Source organism: Vigna angularis, chromosome 11, assembly GCF_016808095.1.
Source record: "Vigna angularis cultivar LongXiaoDou No.4 chromosome 11, ASM1680809v1, whole genome shotgun sequence".
NCBI classification, from domain to species: domain Eukaryota; kingdom Viridiplantae; phylum Streptophyta; class Magnoliopsida; order Fabales; family Fabaceae; genus Vigna; species Vigna angularis.
In genome coordinates, this window is record NC_068980.1 from 21,811,975 (window position 1) to 21,832,210 (window position 20,236).

The 20,236-nt window shown below is 31.6% G+C and overlaps 1 protein-coding gene and 1 long non-coding RNA gene across 6 annotated transcripts; both read right to left on the reverse strand.

Annotated features, from left to right (window-relative positions):
* Nucleotides 1–217: 217 nt before the first annotated feature.
* Nucleotides 218–4,053, reverse strand: LOC108333645 (uncharacterized). Of its 2 annotated transcripts, XR_001832571.2 has the most exons (6): nt 3,980–4,053; nt 3,163–3,352; nt 2,879–3,004; nt 2,066–2,158; nt 1,348–1,401; nt 218–590 (listed from the first exon to the last, which is right to left on the reverse strand). It is a non-coding gene; the product is annotated as an uncharacterized LOC108333645 (long non-coding RNA). The 2 variants fall into 2 exon arrangements; XR_008246262.1 differs by lacking the exon at nt 3,980–4,053 and having other exon boundaries at nt 3,163–3,951.
* Nucleotides 4,054–6,443: 2,390 nt separating this feature from the next.
* On the reverse strand, nt 6,444–20,211 carry LOC108334223 (transcription factor IIIB 60 kDa subunit). 4 transcript variants are annotated; one of them, XM_017569950.2, is made up of 20 exons: nt 20,016–20,211; nt 17,466–17,928; nt 16,879–16,956; nt 16,607–16,688; nt 16,000–16,075; nt 15,488–15,570; nt 15,302–15,378; nt 15,025–15,081; nt 14,776–14,888; nt 13,979–14,058; nt 13,760–13,846; nt 11,547–11,627; nt 11,256–11,417; nt 11,049–11,165; nt 10,204–10,264; nt 9,937–10,115; nt 9,610–9,747; nt 8,098–8,190; nt 7,398–7,460; nt 6,444–6,862 (listed from the first exon to the last, which is right to left on the reverse strand). In XM_017569950.2, the coding sequence occupies exons 3-20, from the start codon at nt 16,938–16,940 to the stop codon at nt 6,632–6,634; spliced, it is 1,842 nt and encodes a 613-aa protein (XP_017425439.1). In that variant the 5' UTR covers nt 16,941–16,956; nt 17,466–17,928; nt 20,016–20,211; the 3' UTR covers nt 6,444–6,631. The 4 variants fall into 4 exon arrangements, with proteins under 4 accessions (XP_017425439.1, XP_017425437.1, XP_017425438.1 ...); XM_017569948.2 differs by having other exon boundaries at nt 10,198–10,264; XM_017569949.2 differs by lacking the exon at nt 17,466–17,928 and having other exon boundaries at nt 10,198–10,264.
* Between the last annotated feature and the right edge of the window lie 25 nt (nt 20,212–20,236).

A 20,236-nucleotide genomic window follows, 5' to 3' on the forward strand; every position in this document is an offset into this window, starting at 1 on the left:
AGGGCGATGTCAAGGCATTCCTATTGGGAGGAAGAACAGTTGTCCCAGACGCTCAGAAGTAGTAAAGCATCATCAACAGGATTTATATCTCGGTCCTAAATAATCATACTGAAACAATTTGTAATCTCATTCATAAAATGCTATTTCTATACATGTTCATAAAACTAAAGTGAAATTTTACTTTTAAATTATAACTTAATAAATGTAGGAATTCCAATCTATTTTCAACACCTTCCTTCATTTGAATTCATTGCCTATCATAACAAAACACATTCTATACAGGTTTGTTAAGTAGACTTTTGATATGAAACACAACCAAAGCATTGCTTTGTGTCAAAACAGAGTGATGCTGATAAACCTACCTAACAATTTCCTTGTAAAAAGACTTCCAAAATTTTGGCAAATGAATGCGATGAGTAAATAGAAAATAGGAGGAAAAACTCAGCATACTAAAAGATTTCAGTCTCTGGCAATCTTCTGTTCAGCAGCCAGCCATGCTGAATAGCAACTGCAAACAACAGATAATAAAAGCAGAAAGGGCACTTTGTAACGTTTCAGTAATCATCCGCTGGTCCCATCTCATCCTCCTCCTGTGTTATAATAATATTGAAAAAACATATAAATTGGAGAAAAATCCAATGCCTTGATTTTAAGAATAACATAGGTTAATTGTCAATAGATATCTATCTAGTAAATCAATAATGAAATGTCACGCAAAATCATCTGATGAATGTAAAGAAAATTACAAATCACATAAAACCTATCTACCAAACTAGACTATTCAAACGTATATAGTCAAAACAAGTTTCCACTCAACTTTCAAAACTTAATAAAAGAGAAGAAAGAAATTACTTTATCAAACATATAAGCCCTGGAGGAATTTAAGATTAATCAAGTGCCAACTTTGCAAGCAGCTTCCATTTACTGTTATAATGTCAATGAAACTTTCAATACATGAGAATGAAGCAGTAACAGATTATTGAGTGATCTATGCTTTCAGTATCTTTAAGAAATGAGATTCGTAATTTGAATGATTACAGTATGAAACAAAAGATACAGACAAGCTGAATATTAAGAAACACTTACAAGAAAGAAAGAAGGTTAAAGTTCCCTCATGAACTAAAATTGACATACACACAAGCCAAACGGAAGAACTAAGATAAACTAACATATGTATAAACTATTTTAATTAGAGAAATTTGATCTATTTAATTTTTCTTTTATCTTTTGCCTCTTATAAAAAAGTTTATTAAGACATTAATATCAAATATATTTTCTTATTGGTGGAACTAAAAGTGTATCACTATTACATGTGTCAAAAAGTAAAACAGTTCTAAAGAGAATTACCATATCATTGAATAATTCCTCCAGGCGATCTATATTGACTTTAGAATTGAGACTCTGCAAATAAAACAATGAAACAAATATTGTTTGTATACATAAACAATTTCTGAAGATCTTATGTTGACTACTAAAATAACCAAAATTAATCATATATTGATCACGGATTTGATCATGAAAAGTGCACACAGATAGTAAAACAAACTAAATCATAGAGAATTGCAGATGTTACCCCATCTCTATCTCAAAAAGATGCCAAAAAAGAAGTCTTAAAGTTAAATTCGAACGCTCAATGAACAAGGGAATCCAATCTCAAAACAACTATAGGCACTCCCCACACAACTCATTGCATAAATAGACATTCTTTTTTGTTTCCAATGCTTTTTACAAGCATATCTTTCCTTTTCAGTTTTTACCTCTAAGGTTAATTCATCACATAATATACTTTAGAAAAGAAAATGAAGAGATGTGCAGAAAAATTACAATTCACAGCACTGATGCTTGGTGAACACTACTAAAACCCTCTCATGGCAAAAGCTTCCTCAGGTGTCAAAATTTCTTAACAAAAACACCCCCACCACTTACACTCTACCATCATAGTGACAACAAGAAAGAGACATCTCAGCCACCAGGTACTCACACTGAAAATCATTTCCCCTTTTATCTCCCTCAGCTGTAGAACAAACATCTAAAGAAAATGAACTTTTGTTGTTGAATAAATTACCTTTTTTTCATTAGATATTTGGCTGAAGGCCTCTGCAGCAGATTGAGTAAGCGCAATGTTTTTTGCTTCATGGGCTCGTCTCTGCTTCATTCCCTAGAATAGTAAATGTAAGAAACTAAGACAATGTAAGGCTTGATGTTTTCCATTAGTTTATGCAGTACTAATTATACTATGGTGACAAAAAAAAAATCCAGAATTATTGGACCACCTACTAGCACTCCCGTTGTAATGTGTATAATCAATTTGAAATTAAAACAATTAAAAATGCATTATTGTTAATAAAAAATTGACTTCGGTGCATTTGCTAGATTCACCAACTTCCTAGAATTGCTCCTACAAAACTTCCTTTGCATCTCAGGCTTCCATTTCATTGTCCTCTTGTTTAGATACTAGTAAATAGTACATACTATAGAATGACAGACCAGAAATTCTTCATGGGGAGCAGATAGAATACCTAAGAACGGCAAGGGTACAGCAGTACCAGTACAAGAAATTGAAACACTTCAACCATTGAGTTGAGTAACTTATTATGTGATCTTCATCGATCCAACCATTGAATCGAGAAAAAATAATAGTTCATGCTAATCAAATTTCAAATAAGTTAAAATCTAGTATCCAATAGTTTATTTTATATATCACTGAAATCATATTTTAAATGAGAAATGCTGTATGATAAAGCCTAGATTAAAATAAAAATGACGTGACACTTCTTCATAAAATTCTTAGCAGTGGATTTCATGAATTTTTTTCTCAACTCTTAAGTTACTTGTGGTATACATTCAAAATAGGAACCTCAAAAATGTCAAAAAGTACCTTTCTGGATTTTGCCGCAGCTGCAGCTAGCTCTCTTGCTGCTAGGAAATCCTCTGAGCAGTTTCCAAAATTTCCCTCAAAAGCTTTCTTATTAGCTGTTGCAACTGCTTTCTTGGCTGCCTGTTCCTGAAATAAAAGATCAAGTTAAAATAAAGATACAAGCAGCCTCTTCTGAATTTGACTTTCAGATCATGATAAAAAGTGAAAAAACTTACAGATACAAACAACTTTCTAGCACTACAAAAACTGGAAAACAGCAGATAAATTTATGCAGCATAACATACACTCGGTTAACTCTTTCCCACAGCATCTTGATATTCTTCTCCTCCTCATTGTGAAGATACACATCAACATCACAATCATCAATATCAGACAAAGTTTCTGATTCATCTTCTCTAAGTGAATCATCAAATTCACTATCTTCGGCGGCCTCATTCTCAACATTAGCCCCTGAAAGCATATTTTATTCAAAAGCTGCAATGCAAATCAGAAAACGGTCAACGAAGTGGCGCCTAATATAAGAAAAAAAAAATTAAGGCTCAACTAAAAGACCAGTTCGAATTTAGGTCTTTCTAACTAAAGAACCAAATAAATCAATCAACAAGTAGTCTACGCAGAACATCAATGCCATATATTCCTCCATAATAAGACCATTTCTCTGTTTAAAAGAAAAAAAAAATGCGTAAACGCAAACACAATTCAACATTAAACTCCGAAATCAAATTTTAATAACCCTAGTTGTATAAACTTGAGTAGAAGAAAATAAAAAATAAGTTTTTTTCATTTTCTTATAAACTAAACAGCATTTACACATACAAAAAGTACATTGAAAGCTTTAAAAATATAACAAAAAAAAAAAAGTAAAATTGTAAAAACCACTGAACTCACAAATTTATTGATTCAATATCAAGTCTAAAAGTATGGGTCAATTATTTTAAAGGATCAGTGCCTTGAGTTTTTCATTAAAAAGAATGAAGAGAAAGAACATATTTTGTAAATGATAGAACAGAGGAAGAGCGAATGCGAATGATTAGAACAGAACACAGAAGCAGAGAATGGAGAATGTGTTTTGGTGAAAAGAAACAGAGTATGAATACAGACCCTAAATCTTTGCAAGACAGAGAAATACGTGAATACAACTCTCCCTCAAATGCTCTGTTTATATTTAACATTTTCTGACACGCTCTTTTAGATTAATTTATTAAATGGGCTATAAATTATATAATTCACGTTGGGTGTCCATTTTTCCATCAATTCACTCTTATTATTCATTATCTTTTTACAGTTTTAGAAAGATTTTCGAATATATTTTAATATTTATATACACTAAATACTATTAAATGCAATAATATTTATATCATATTTATATATATTTTTACTTAGATGGATTTGATTTATGTAATTAATTATCTGGATTAATCTTATTTAATATATTGTAGTATTTGTTTTAATTTTATCACATTTGACCAATATTAATGACATGACCGACATAGTTATGTTATAATCGAATATATCTAAACTGAATATTTTGCAATCTAAATTTGAGAGATGTAATCAAACATATCTAGTATACATGATATATTTATTTATTTTATCAATTAATAAAATTATTTTAATTTAATAAAACTTAAAGTAATTTTATTATAAATTAATATAGTAAATTATATTTTATTCTTATAAATATCAATAGTTTAATTAAAATAAAAACAAAACAGTGATTTTTTAAATAATTAAGTAAATAACTAAAAGAAAATACATTTTTTTCAAATTTTAAAATATATAGAACTAAATTATCATTTATTTTAAAGATGGAAACCAAATTTTAATAAAACATAAGAATAAGAACTACTTCTATAAATGTGGAACAAAATATAACACTAACCATTTTCTATGATTTCCAATTCATTTGAATCAATAAAAAAATTGACAAAGTGTATGTATTACAAAATAAAGTATCGGTTGGAAGAATCGCTCAATGGAAAACATTAATATATTCCAATTGTTTGAATATCATGAATATATCATATGTTGTATTACTTAATATTTATGTGAAATTTCATTATGTAACATTGGTATGCAATATTTGTATCCAATATTGTTTGTGTCAACTATTAAAAGGTTTAATTTCTTTTATTAGAAATTAATCTTGAACTTACTGTATTTGAAGAGAAAGAAATTGCTATTACTAACGAAGAAAAGAAGACGACTCAATTAAAAAACAATACTTTAAGCATCTTTTTATGCGTATGTCAGTGAGAGGTTCAAATGGAGATGTAACAAGTAACCATACCAGCAGCGATGTGCAAATCTACCTTATAGATGCGATTACACTCTATTTTTTAATAAATGCCATATAAAAGACTATTTTAATATATATTGCATATATTTTTTAATAATAATTTTATACACTTTCATTTTTTTAACTTTTCTTTTCATGTAATCTCTCCTTTCTTTCTTATCTCAACTCTTATTTTGTATATACCCTTCTTATCTAATTATTCAAGAAAGATTAAAACATGTTAAAGCATCACTTTAATTTTTTAAAATAAAGCATTACTTTTTATAAATGTGCAAATCCTGTCATTTTTATCTAAATATTTCTTAAATAGAATCTTATTTATAGTAGTATTTTTTTTTTAAACACGGATGTATTTTGTGCCATTCATTTTATTAAAGAAATTTGAGGATGAATTATACTATCAAAAGATTTAAACATATTGTTAAGATAAAATAAATACTATTTTAAAATCGAATATCTTTTCTTCCTCTATAGCATTATAGTTTTGTACCTCATGTTCAATTCATAATTGCACTTTTAACAATGTGTTTTCTAAACTATTAATGGAAATTTGTACTCAAAATGTAATTCATCATAATCTATTACACTAACTATTATCAACTTAATAGCATAAATTATTACACTAATTAAGTGTCGATTTTTGTTGTACATGTATATGATGTTATCACCTAATTTAATCTATAATTTTCTAATTAACAATTTTAGATGTCCTTTACTCGAAAATATTTACAATAAAAGAATCAAAATGAGTCATCATATTGAGAGGAATGAAGTTTTAGAATCCATCATTGCACATTTGATAAATGGTTTACAATTTCCTCTTCTTGAATGTGAGTGGTAGTGAATGTGAATCAGCATATACGGATTTATACCAAACGAATGACATCAGTTATGAAACTACAAACAAATACACTAAAAAACTTTATCCAAATTTTTCTCAGAAATATCCTTTCAAAATTATTTGACATTGTCAAACATTAAATATATGTGTAAAAGTTCAAACAACTGTCATTAAAAATTAAAACGTGTTTAATCTGAATTGTGAAGGATTTTGGACCGCCTGTGATTCGTCCGGGAGAAACAACCGAAAGCAACACTAGGAAGACTCAGCAGAATTTTACCAATTTAACTTTTGTCATGTTAAAAAGAAATGGTTGGAAATAAGTAGATTTTAATTTTAAACACAATCTAACCCCTATTTTGTGTTGAATATAGAGATGCTGGTAAAACCTACCTAACAATTTCTTGGTACTATAATTCACAAGCTTTCTTTAAAAGCATATTGGATTGATTAAAAAGAGGTAAAGCTCATTAGAGATACTTGCTAATCAGATGGCAACTTAGGTTTGAAGGAATTTTGTCTGACAACTATTGTTCCACTGCTGCCAGCCACTTGGATACCAATGGCTAAAAAATCAGATAATCAAAGCAGAAAGATCATCTGGCATCTTTCATTAATAATCATAATCGTTATAGCCGTATCCATCATCCTCAGGGAAATATGTATCTGCAATATTATCAGTAGACAACCCACTTTGATACATCTCCCCCATATCATCTTCAAATTCATCCACTGATCCCATCTCATCGTCATTTTTGTGCTCAAATGACTGTAAGTTGTCATGATTATCTAGGGGCGGATCAAATCGTGCTTTCTTTTCTTTCTTGGGATCATCCGTTTTTTCCTGTTTGATAATATTAAAAACAAAGTTAGATTCAAGAAAAATTCAATGTCTTGATTTAAAGAATAGTATAGGTTAATTGTCAGAAGACATCTTTCCAAATTTGTCTTTTGAACATGTTGACACGAAGAAGTAACTCAAGAATGAAAACAGGCAGATAAGAAAAAGCATGTAGGCCTGATTGGACAGGATTTTCAATAAACAAGTATAGGAGAAAAATATTGAAGTAAACTTCTCTTACAAACAAAAACTGACTTTTTAACAAGTCAAAATTAGGTTTTATAGAAGCCAAAATCATTAGCTTACCTAAAAAGATGATTTTACAGTATGCATAAGCTAATTTTAAACATAATTCATTTCACTTTTGTATTTCTTCTTTTGTCAATGTCTACTGAGAAGTTTATCAAAATCATGTTTTAATACGTAATATCAAAATCATGTTTTAATACGTAATATCAAAATCATGTTTTAATACGTAATATCTTCTTGTGTCAATATTACATGTGATATGAAGCAAATAAGTTCTAGAGAGAAGTACCAGTTCATTAAATAATTCACCCAGGCGATCGAAATTGACTTTAGATTTCAGACTCTGCAATTGCTACACAAGCAAACAAGTAGTTTTAGTTATATATAAACAATTTCAGAAGATATTAAGTTGATAATTAAAAAAACTGAGTCATATATATTGCTCAAGGATTTTATAAATAAAGCTGCATGCACATAATAAAACAAACTAAACTATTAAGGATTGACACATTCTCTATCTGAAAAGATACACAACAAAAGCCCTAAATCCAAATGCTCAATGAGCATGACATACAAGGTCAAAGCAACAGTGAGTACTCCAACACTACTCAATGCTTCGAAAGACCTTGCTTTTTTCTTTCCTATCATATCTTCTTTTTTAGGTTTTTACCCCTAAAGTTTTTATACTTGACTACACGTGGAAACAAGAAATAATTTTATTGATAGCGATCATATGAATTACATTCCGGATGCCTCCTTTTAAAACAATCAATCCCTCCATAATAAAGAAACAATATTTAAAGATATTTTATCCTAATAATGAGATTTTGAAGATATTTTTATCCTAAAAAACTGTAATTTACAAAACTCCCCCTTTGTATCGGATATATGCGTATAGTTACCTATTATTTTTTTTACAAATATACAATGGAAATGGGCTGTAACAATATATAGAGAAAATGCATGTTTATTGTTGAATAGATAAATACCCTTTTTTTATTAGACATTTGGCCGAAGGCCTCTGCAGCAGATTGAGCTGGCCCCATATTTTTTGCCTCATTGGCTCGTCTCTGTTTCATTTCCTGAAATAGTGTATTTAACAAACCCAAAAAAAAATTATAAGCTTGAAGTCTTGCAGCATGAATCTTACAGTGTAAACAAAAAACAATGTATAACTATTGGATCCACTCTACACCCATTAAAATGTATATTGATAAGCATACTCGATTTGAAAGTAAAACAATTACAAAAATATTTGCAAATCACAAATTGAATCAATTCATCTGCCAAACTCACTAACTTCGTAATGCGGCTGCTTTAAATTTCCCAATGCATCTCAGGCTTCCATTTCATTAGTCTCTTAGTTTATATACAAGTAAATAGGTGATTTTAACTAATGCATATAGTCATAACCTTCTTATTTACTCTTTCTATTCCGAGAGAAATTTATCCAAACTAGGTCATACTATACAATTCCAAGACCAGAAATTCTTAGTATCTCAATAATCTAATCTCATTCGATATATGAATCGGGTCCAACTCAACAAAGTACACTCATACGGCAGGGGAATCAGGCCTGTGGGTGTTAGAAATCAAATTCTCCCTTCATCAGACCTTGGACCTCTAAACATCAAATAGCATCTCATCAGACCTTGGACCTCTAAACCCTAAACTCTCACTAAACAAGAACAGAAATTGCAAACATCAAATAAATGCACACCAACATCGGGAAGCTGATAGAACATCCAATTAATGGCTCGATTTTATCAACAATAAGGGAAAAAGAGCTTAAGTTCCAACAAAAACAATTCTAGATCTTGCAGCTCCTCAGAGACCCGGGATAGAGTCCCCTTTTCAAACAAGAATTCAAACAATGCATATAAACCTGCAACCTTGAAAACATGGCTGAGGGTAAATTTGTTGCCGTCCCCCTTCTAAATTAAACCTTCCAGACCATGGAACTCTCTGGAGAAAGTTTTACATGTAAAATCAATATACAGTGTCTTTCCTAGTATTCTTAGCAGTGTCCATGCTTCCCCGATTCAAATTTAGACAAACTAATTTTGCAGTGGTAATGACCACTTTCCCAAAATTTTATATGATAGCTTACTCATTCCAAACTAAGGCCAAAACATGCGAAACATACTAATACTATCACTCAATTGTAACACTAGGACAATTATGTAACTTATTATAGGTGATCAATCTAACCGATGAATTTTGAGAAATACATTGTTCATGAACATCAAATATCAAATAAACTCACTACTGATAAGCCAAAATCTATAAGCAATAGTTTTTAAGAAAATCATGTTTTATGTTCATTAAACATCGAATGAAGTAACAAAGCATAGATTAAAATCAAACTGATATGACACTTCTTGACATGGTTTGTGTAATGAGAGATAAAAATCTAACTATATTTCATGGATTTTTTATCTCAAGTTAATTGTGGTATAATTTAACAGTAAGAACGTATCAAAAAAATATTCAGAAAGAACCTTTCTGGATTTTGCCACAGCTTCAGAAGCAGATGCGGCGAGCTCTCTTGCTGCAAGTAAATCCTCTGAACAGTTTTCAAAATTTGCCTCAAAAGCTTTCTTATTAGCTGCTGCAAGTGCTTCCTTGGCTGCCTGCTCCTGAAAGTAACATAAAACTTCAGTGAGATAAGCTTCCAAATAAAGTTAAACAGAAAACCAAGGACAAGAAGTACAAGTAACAGCACCCACTCCTGAATGACTTCAAATCATGATACAGAGTGAAAAGAAACTAAAACAAATTTATCTAGCACAACTAGAACCAAAAAATAGTAGATACCATTTCTTTACCTCAAGATACTCCCGATTTGCTGCTTCCCACAGTATCTTCTTGATCTTCCTCTCCTTCTCATCATGAATGTATAAATCAACGTCTTCATCATCAATATCAGATAAAGTTTCTGATTCATCTTCTCTAAATGAATCATCATATTCACCGTCTTTAATGGACTCATGCGCAACATTAGCCCCTAAAAGCATTTTTGTGCAAATAGGAATGAATACAGAGGAAATCTAACATGCTAGCAGAGTGAATGAAATAAGAGCACCCACCAATACCTTCTGGCACAGGCAAATCTTCTCTATGGCTCTTAAACTGATCATTTGATGCATTCGCCAACTGACCAAAAGTACCAGAAAATAATAAAGATTTAGAAGTCGTGCATGCATATGGGTCACATCTAAAATTTATGAGCCAAGTTGTTCGCAAAAACATACAGTTGTCTGGAAATTGGAATTAATTTCAGATGACCATATGTCTGGATCACTGCTTGAAGAATGGTTTCATATAAGATAAAGAACTAAATGAGAATTAAAGTTTCTACATGGCCACATTTTTGTTAATGCTGCTCTTCTCAGGAGTATTCTTGCTAATGAGGGGTTACAATATCATGATATCAACTAGACAGTGTGTGAACATGCACAAATAAAAATTACTATTTTGCTGGATATCTATCGCATCTCGTACTCTTCTGATGGATGCATCAGGTACAAGTAGAATAGTAATTTGATTTGATCAGTACTATTTAAGGAACTTGAAGTATGGGTTTGGTGTTCCGTTATGATATTTGGCACCAGTATGTTTTTGTCTCTGGAGTGATTTTGTGGACATAGATTCTCTTTTCTCTTCAAAGATGAAACTCAAATTTTAAGAAAATATTATGAATGTATAGACCTTATTTAGTTCATGAATCGTTAAACTTTTCCAATTATATCAATTCTTTTAGAAATTTAACTATGAGGCAATACAAATAATTTTGCTTCTTTCTGTACAAGCAAGCCCTAGTGAATATTATGAATCTTTTAATGCAAAAAGTTAAAACAGAGAAAAGGAAAAATTAAAAAGAATACCTGTAAATAAAAAGCAAACTACCACACACAATACCAAGTCAAGGAAAACTTACATCACATGCTTCATCAACACTCTCTTTGAGAAGTGCCCTTTTCTCTCTTTCCCTCTCAGCACGCTGGAATGCAGGAGGATCCGAACCACCACCAAGTCCACCAGAGAGCTGATCTAACTGTGAGCATATCAATCAATTCAATAGTCAATGCCAAAAGGCAATGTAGCTTAGAAAGGAAACCATCTTGATGATGAAGAAAGTACTCACGTCCTTATAGCATTCTTCACACAATCCAAGTGCAAAATGGGAAGCCCCACTGTCCTTGTGCTCACATAGTAGATCTTTCGAAGTAACCCCTTTCAATTCACCTTCTGGCATTACTGTTGGATTTTTTTCTTGCTCCTTTGCCAATGTATCCAACTCCTCAACCTATAACCACAAAAGGTTCATGAAAAATGTTTACTCACTGTCAAATCTAAGATAGTGAATTCAACCACTGGTCTTAAAACACATCAGTATCGTAATAGACCATGTCATTAAAAGGAAGTAGAAACTTACTGTCAAGCTAGAACATTTCGTATTCTCAAATTCAACCAATCGTTTGGTCAATGTTGCTTCACATACATGGACGATTCTAAGCTGCATTGAAAATTAGAAAATCAACGGACATCCAATATAAAAAAAAATATTAAGGCTCAACTAATATCCTTGAAAGTTAGATGAATAGTCAAGTGAAGCAACAATTACATCAGCAAATGTGTAACTAGTATATACAGAAGATTGTGAAATATGTCACTGCTATTATGGCAATTCTCTTCAAGAATAGATATTCTTAATCATAACTAGGATATAAAATGTAATACTAAAATCAAAGGAAAACTTGACTTGAGAAAAACACAAAGGAATTAGAATAAATTTGGGAGTGGATTTCCCTCTCTTAGGATCACATTTATAATAACTTTGTATACATCAGATACAATGTATGAGAAGAAAGAGAAGAGAATATGAAAAGATATATCTTGGAACTAAGTACAACACAAAGCAAACAACACCTTTACAATAAATTCTGCTTAAGACTATTTACTCTAACAATTTGTATGACTTTTACAATTATACCAGACACATGATACAAAAGGATAAATCAACCGTAGCACAAATAATAGGAATTGTTGTAAGCTTGGTAAATGACTCTCAACTGAAATTTTAAGGCATTAGCAAACTCCTCCCTTTCCTAACCTTTACTTGGATTTAACACTTACTGTTATTGGCTGTCAATTAATTTAGCATCCATTAGCAAGCCAACATGCACTCTTGATTATTCTATTCTTTTTGTTCATAACTTTGTTCTAGCCCAAGATTGTTTCACGTAATGGTGTAGTGCATAAAATGATGCACCGATACTTTAATTTGTATCATGTATAAGTTCCTGACACGTATCCGATACTTTACTGATACTTGTCAATGAAGTATCTAATCTATAAAGTAATAATACTTTTATGATGACAATAACTTATAATTTTTTATTTTGACAATGCTCAATACATTTGATTTTAATCTGAATTCACACAATAGCAATCATATATTTATTATGCTTTTAAGAATTTTCATTTTTAAATATGCATATATCATGTATCGTATCCTATTATTTTTTGAATAAGTTTATCTATCAAATACGTATGTGTCTAACATATATCCAATACTTTAGGATACTTTATCGACACTTATCAATGAAGTATCTAATCTATAAAGCAGTAATACTTTTATGATCACAATAAAGTATAATTTTTTTATTTTGACACTTCAATACATTTGTTTTTAATTTGAATTCATACAATAGCAATCATATATTTATTATGTTTTTAAGAATTTTTATACATTTTTAAATAAGCATATATCACATATCATATTATTTTAAAAATAAGCTTATCGCCATGTCAAATACGTATTGTATCCATGCATCGACATAAGTCAAAAGAATTATATCAACTTCCACCACTAATCTTCTCTAAATTTGTCTCTTGATTGACTCTTGTCGTTTAGGAAAACACGTTGCTTGTATTTGTAGTCATCTAGCCAATAAAAGTGCTTAACATTTGTGCTTTGGTTCACATTTAGGGTCCAAGTTGCTTTCTTTCAACTTTACGCTACTATTATTTTGTCACTTTCATGGATGATAGGCAAGGGAAAAAGGAGTGTCTTGAAGGTACACTATAGGAAGAAAAATAAAAACAAAAGCAGTTAACTAGTTAACAAGTAGCTATTATCTGATACGAGATGTGTTAGATATATTATCTCTATATTATCTTTATCTTTTATCTTTAATTAGTTTCATATTATTTTTTATTTGTATTTTGGGCTTAGCCCATATTTCTTCTATTATAAATAGAAGACCCTATGTTTATATTCAACACAAAGATTAATCTCATACATAGCTTTTACCATATTCAACAAAATGAATACCTTTTGTGAAAGTCTATATATTGTCATGTCAGGAGAGTTAGAGGACTTTTTTTTTAATTGATGTTTGTGATAGGGAGAACATTGTAAATAATAACAATGAAACATATATCAAAAGGGAGACGAAAGAGCATCTCTAATCAAGCATGCCAATGAATTTCAAAACAGAAATCAATAAATTATGAATAAATTTATTGATTATCTTCAACACTTATGAGGAACTGTATATCTTGTAAAAAAAATACCCAGAAAGCAACATATGACAATAATAATAAAAAATAAGTTACAAGGTAGGAAAATTTATCATTACTTACAATATCGGGTTTAGAGCATTTAATTCCATGTGCAAAAGCAGAAATGTATAATGCCGCACCACATAGACCACTAGGTTTCCTCCCTGTCTGTTTTCTAGCATTAGCAATTCAACATTCTCGTAATAAAAAAAGTTTATACTTCACACATCCCAAATTAAGGCTTCCTTTGTCCAAACTAAAAACATAACTAAGAACAATGCTAGAACAAGGTTAAGATACCTGCATCCAGTCTCGTTTCATACTTGCCACAATGGTCAGAGCAGTATCAGAGACTGCCTTACTCCCTCGCTTGATCAAATCTACATGACATGACATTAATCTATTATTTCTCCTAGGTCAAAGAAAATAAACTGGATAAAATTTAAAATAAAAAATATATTAAACCAAACCAGGTTAACTTTTGCCAAAAGAAAGATGAATATATTTTTACACTAAAGATACAAGTTTGATCATCTGAATTACTTATACTTTTATTAACAGAAGAAAAAAAACATATAAAATATGGAACGAAATTCTCATTCCATATCACAGGAATTTAATTTCATATTCAAATAAACATAAACCAGCAAATAATTCCCTTCTATATACTCAATTTATTTATTGCAGTATCATAGGTCCAGAGGAATCTTTGAAGGTTAGAATATGAGAAAGGAACAAGAATAAAGTCTTGCAAGTGAACACTATCAAAGAATACAAAGGAGAGTATTTATTTGCTAACAATCATAAAGCTTAAAATGCTTTAGCGGGAAGTACATCATTACAGGGTGTGTGGGATTCGTGCATCATACACAAAATGCATTTAATCTTCATCCCTATTAATGTCCAAAAAGTCGCACCACTCATTATAATCAGAGAGATAGTTTCCACTAGGTCTATAAAGAGTTCTCATTGTCTAAATTCTCTCTAAACGATTTGTTTTCTATCTCTCTCTCTCTCTCTTAAAATTCACCACACACAACCAACAAAATGTTTTAGTTATCCGCTTATACAAACTGAGCTGAAAAGAAAACACTCACTTTTAGTATATCTATGAATAAAAAGACTAGGATCAATAGGCTTTTGAACAATTGGGTGCTCTCCAAGCCTCAGCACTTCACAAAGCTGCAAGAAAACTGATCCTAGAGCATAACTGCACATTGAATACGTGAATAGAAGCAAAGCAACAATCAGAAACACAAAAAACAGGGATACATTGACAAAACATTAACTAAAATATAGGAGAAATATAACCAGTAGACTCCAATAACAAAGAAAACCATACTCACACATCTATTCTTAAATAATTTGAAAAATCAATAAGAAGGTACGGCTTGTTGTTGTGCCTGCAAGAAAAGGAAAAACAATTTCAGCACAAAAAAAAGAAAATGTTGCAATACGAACAGTATAGTAGACTCATTATGCTAAATCAAAGGTGAAAAGTACAATCCATTGAACTCATTTTTCTTCAACCACAGTCGTAGAGCACTATTCTCTACCAATTAAATGCTCATAAACAAACATCATTAACACAGTATAGAACTCATGCCGAAATAGAACTCATACCGAAATGCAATATAGAGACAAGCAGCCTGTACTTGCTCTGATTTACGTCCACGAGTGAAGTTTTGCCCAAGCGCTATCTTCAAAAGGAAAAGTCAAGGATTAGTTAAATGAAAAAAATTATTTTTCAAAAGTGTATCAAAAAATAAAAGCAAGTTTAAAATGAGTTTGGTCGAAAATGTGACATACTTTATAAAAGGCCAGTGCTTGGTCAGCCATATGTTCATCCTGAACTCCAAGGCCAGAACTTAGAAATTTAATCTCTTCATGAGCTGTGAACTCAAAAAGAAATTGGCACATAGGAATACAAATAATTACAAGCATGAAATTATTAACAGTAATCAAACTCATCATCATATAACACATAAGCACTAAGAAAAACTATCCAAATTTCTCTTCTAGACATGGTTTTCCCATAAGGGTCCACAATCAATTGATTGCATTGGCTGTGTGAACATAAAAAATACTAGATTTTCTTATCATTGAATAAATATTAAACATTAAATTAAAATTTATTATTGGACTGCAACTTTGAAAGGATTGAGGAGCAACCAGAAGAAAATAGCAGAACTGGACAGATTTAGGACAAACATAGTAATATGTTTGATAATTCGCCAATTTGAGATGCAGTATTTTATGCAAAACAGAGGATTAATTAATCAAAATACAGCGTGAGACACTGAGATTTAAGAAAGACATACCTCTATCTAAAGTCCTTTGACGTGACTCGGAGAAGTCGCTTTGAACTGTTCTTACATAATTACCTGATAATTTACTCTACAGACACAAATCAGGAATCCATGAGAAACAAAAACAAGTGTAGAATTACAGGTAAAACAATTGCTCGTGGTTAAAAAAATTAAACTTGAATATCCCAGAAACTGCAGTTCTACTACTTGTATGATTAATGTCTTCTATGATGCTCTGCATTGATTGAAGAACAAATAATGGATGCACCACAACAATATTTTTGGCACGTTTGAGAAAAGTGCTACATGTGACCTTATGAGAGTTTAGATCCTCTACTTTTCCTTAAGATAACGACAGGGTCACACTCTGCAATAGAAAAAAAAAAAGACACTTGCAGGTTTGGAATATAGAACTGCACGGCGGGATCCACCTGCTTTTCCTTTCTCTCACAAACCATACTTGCAGTCAAACTTAAAAATCAAGCAATCTAAATCCCTATCAGTTCTTAATAAAAATAGCTCAAGCCTCTTTCTCTGTAACATGATGTTGTAATTTAAGTGGGTCAATCGTAAAATTGTTTGCCCAAAAAACCGCAATAGCCTGTCCCGCTTCAATTACCTGCCCTGCCGCATTCTTGACAAATGTAGGCTCCTCAGTAAAAAAGTAATCTTCCAACACCTTCCCACAGATTAGACAACATCTGAGAAGCAAAATTAATAAAAGAAAATAAACATTTAATAACACCGGAGGTTTCCTCTACACATTCCTAGATCAATAATTAAATTAAATAAAATATACAGTTCCAAATTCAATACGCATAGCATAATGCACAAATTTTACTAGAAAAACGAAATTCCGAGAATTAGTGTGAAAGCACCAAAGATACTCACAAGAAACCATCATCCATTCTCTCCCCAGCTACATTTTTGGCACAGTGACTGCAGTACACCATTGTGGTTGATACAGATCTGCAAAGTCAGTGAGATGAAGGCATTGAAAATGATTCTAAAACTGAAGAGAAATAAGAGGGAGTTGAAATGTTTTAGAGGATTGGAATAAAAGTTGAATTCAATAAGGGTTTATCATTTAGGGGGAAAGGTAGCAAAATCCGCCAAATAAATAAATTAGTAATTAAAAGTTAAAGAATTAAAATAATCAAAAATTACCTCACTCGTAAATCAGTTGATAGAAACTATTCTATCTAAATCAGAGATTTTAATCAACGAGTGGAAACTGTTTTAATTTAATTACGTCCTAATCCTGGAGAGTATAGCATGTTGTATGATTACTTCATTAATGCAACAAAAGGAAGAAGTAAAGAGTTTTAGGCTTTCTTATGCTCTAATACAAAGTCATTTTTCACCAGCCCAACTTCATTCCTACCATATATTATCTGAGCATGCAATGATTGTTTCAGGGCCAAATTTTATTTATATGACAAATTGCAATGTTATGGTGATGATAGTGAGTATCGTACCCGACACGATACTATTCTCCTCCACGATACGAATCGCTTGAAAACTATCATTCGAATCGCATGAATCGCTCCGAATCACCCCGAATCGTGGCTTGAATCGCAGCATCCATGGACAGTGTTGTTAAAATCGAATAAGATCGCACGTCGCACTCACCAGCGATTACCGCCCTCGCTGTCACCAGCGATTGCCGCCCTCGCTGTCACCGGCACTCGCCGCCCTCGCAGAGACTTGCGCTCGCGGACCCTCGCAATCCCTTGTGCTCACTGCCCTCGCTGTCACCGGCGCTCACCACCCTCGCAGACACTGGCACTCGCGGACCCTTGCAATCCCTTGTGCTCACTGCTCTCGCAGTCGCCGGCGAACGATCGCCGCCCTCACAGTCGCCGGCAGTTACACTTTGTTTTCTTATCTGCTACTTTTTGTTTTCCTGGCAGCTTTCCTGTTGCTGTTTTGCTTGTGGTTCTGTGTTGCAGAGTGAATTAGGAATTGCTGTTTTATACTGAAAATATTTTTATTTGTTATACAATGAATTTTACGGTTTAGTGAATTTTAATATTTAAAATTTATTATTATTTAGTAGACATTTTTATCTTCTATATTATTTTTAATGATACACATTTTATGAATATAGTTTGTTATCATCTATATTATATATATTTATTGGTGAAAACACACGTGTGTCCATTTTATCTTATAATAATAAATAAAAATAATTATTTTAATTATTATTAAATAAAAAGCATTATTAAATTTACAACAAATGTATTCTCAAAAATAATTATAATTATAAAAAAATTACAAAAATTTTAAGAATAAAATTATTAATAAAATAATTTATATTGATATGGAAGTTAAATATTTAGATAAAAAACATTTTTTTATAGATTCCAATATTAATGGAATCCAAAATATAAGTTATTATTACTCTTAACTTTTATTATTAAACTAATCTTATATTTTGAATATTAAATTAATTTAGTTACTGTACAACCACTTTCTTTTAATATGGTTGTTATTATTAATTACGTCTTTGCATGTTTTTATTTGGTGTATATTAAGTTTATTAAATGTTTATGACTCTTACAATTCAGATTACGGAAAAATAAGCTCTCCTTTGTATCTCCACGTCACTGACATGTTTACAACTGTTCATCAATAAACAAAATCCCCCTTGGTAACTGAATTTAACATCAACAGCTTTATGTTCAAATAGGCCACAACATAAGCCGAACCATATGAGCCTTGAGACTAATCATGTGCACTGATACAAATCTCATACAAAATCTCTAACGATAATAGTTACACCACCTAAAGAAAAGTAACACTTAGACGTCCATGAGACCGGTATTTGATATTCAACTTTTTCCTTTTCTTCTGTGCAAACAAACTACTACATAAATACCCCTAACATATACTGGAAGTTTTTTCCTAGTGATACTTATACATCTAACTAATAAGACAAATTCATCCAAAAAATGTTGGAATTGAAGGATGGAAACAATCAAAAAGACTAAATATGATAACCCTATAGAGATTCTATCTACAATTCCCAGTTCCCAAAATGACAATTTTGAATTTAAAACCAAAGCTTTAGAATGTGCATCTCTTTCTTTTCATCTGCGTATGTTCTTTGACATTATGCTTCCAGTATAGATAACTAAGGTATTCCTAATTGAGGTTAACAACTAACTAACTATGGTTCCAGCTTCTATTTAGACAGTCTTATAAAAACTTGAAACTGCCACAGCTCCGTAGGTGTTCAATACATTATTAAGATAGGTTTTAATAATGATTCTGATATATCGTGTTAAAAAAATAAATCTTTTAAGTCTAGTTCAAATCTACAAAATCCTGTGACTTCTATAACACAACAAACAACTTCACTTCTCTCAAGTGTTAATTGCAATCGTACTTACAAAACTTTTAACTCATCGTAAGTGCGTATTATGATGAATCCAATAAAAAAAACAACACTATGTTCAACTCTTTTGATTCTCAGCCTTTTGTGAATAATATAAACAAAAAGTTTTTTAAGTATTATCTCTTCCTAGTTATCCGTAACGGGGAACTTGAACAGTTCCAACTTGGTGGATCGAATTGCTTCAGTATAATGTAGCACCTCGCTTCCTATGCAAGACTACACAGAGCACATAAAACAAAGAATAATAAAAAGCAGAACCACACCAATTTGATCATTATCAGGGAGAGAGAATCGCGACAAAACACGTCGAATTGGAGCAGTTCAAAAACTTGAAGGAAAATTGAGTGAGTGAGGGTTCATGAAACTAGTAAGCTTTAAACTGCGGTCACAGTCTCGTTACACTCCTTAAATTGTCACAAATTATAGACAAATCCAACAGACGCAACCACAATTGCGATCGCGTTGTGGTCGCGAACACTACAAAAGTTAGAAATTGTACCGATAATCGCAGTCGCACACACATTCTAAGAACCTCGGGAACTATAAGAACTTCTAATTTATTATTGGCCGGGAATTTCATTCAATAAATAAACAAACATACAACGAGAAGAGAGGGAAAAAAACGGACCTGTTTGAGGCAGCCTTCGGCTATTCCGGTGGAGGCCTAGGCAGCGGTTTGCGGTGCCGTGGCGGAGTACGATGAGGTAACCGGAACGGAATCGAATAAGAAAACAAGAGACGTTAAAGGGAAGAGAGGAGAGAAGAGTGAATGGGATGAACAGAGAGAGAAAGGATTGCGAAGGTTAAATCCTGATACACACGATCAAAACTGAGCGCGAGAAGGGCGCG

Bases quoted from the DNA above. Each gene is read 5' to 3' on its own strand.
- LOC108334223 (XM_017569949.2), bottom strand. From the start codon at position 16,940: ATGGTGTACTGCAGTCACTGTGCCAAAAATGTAGCTGGGGAGAGAATG. The intron at 13,847-13,978 runs GTATCTTAACCT...GCTAGAAAACAG, and splicing joins TGAAACGAGACTGGATGCAG to ACAGGGAGGAAACCTAGTGG. The intron at 10,116-10,197 runs GTGGGTGCTCTT...AAATGCTTTTAG, and splicing joins GCCTGTGCCAGAAGGTATTG to GGGCTAATGTTGCGCATGAG.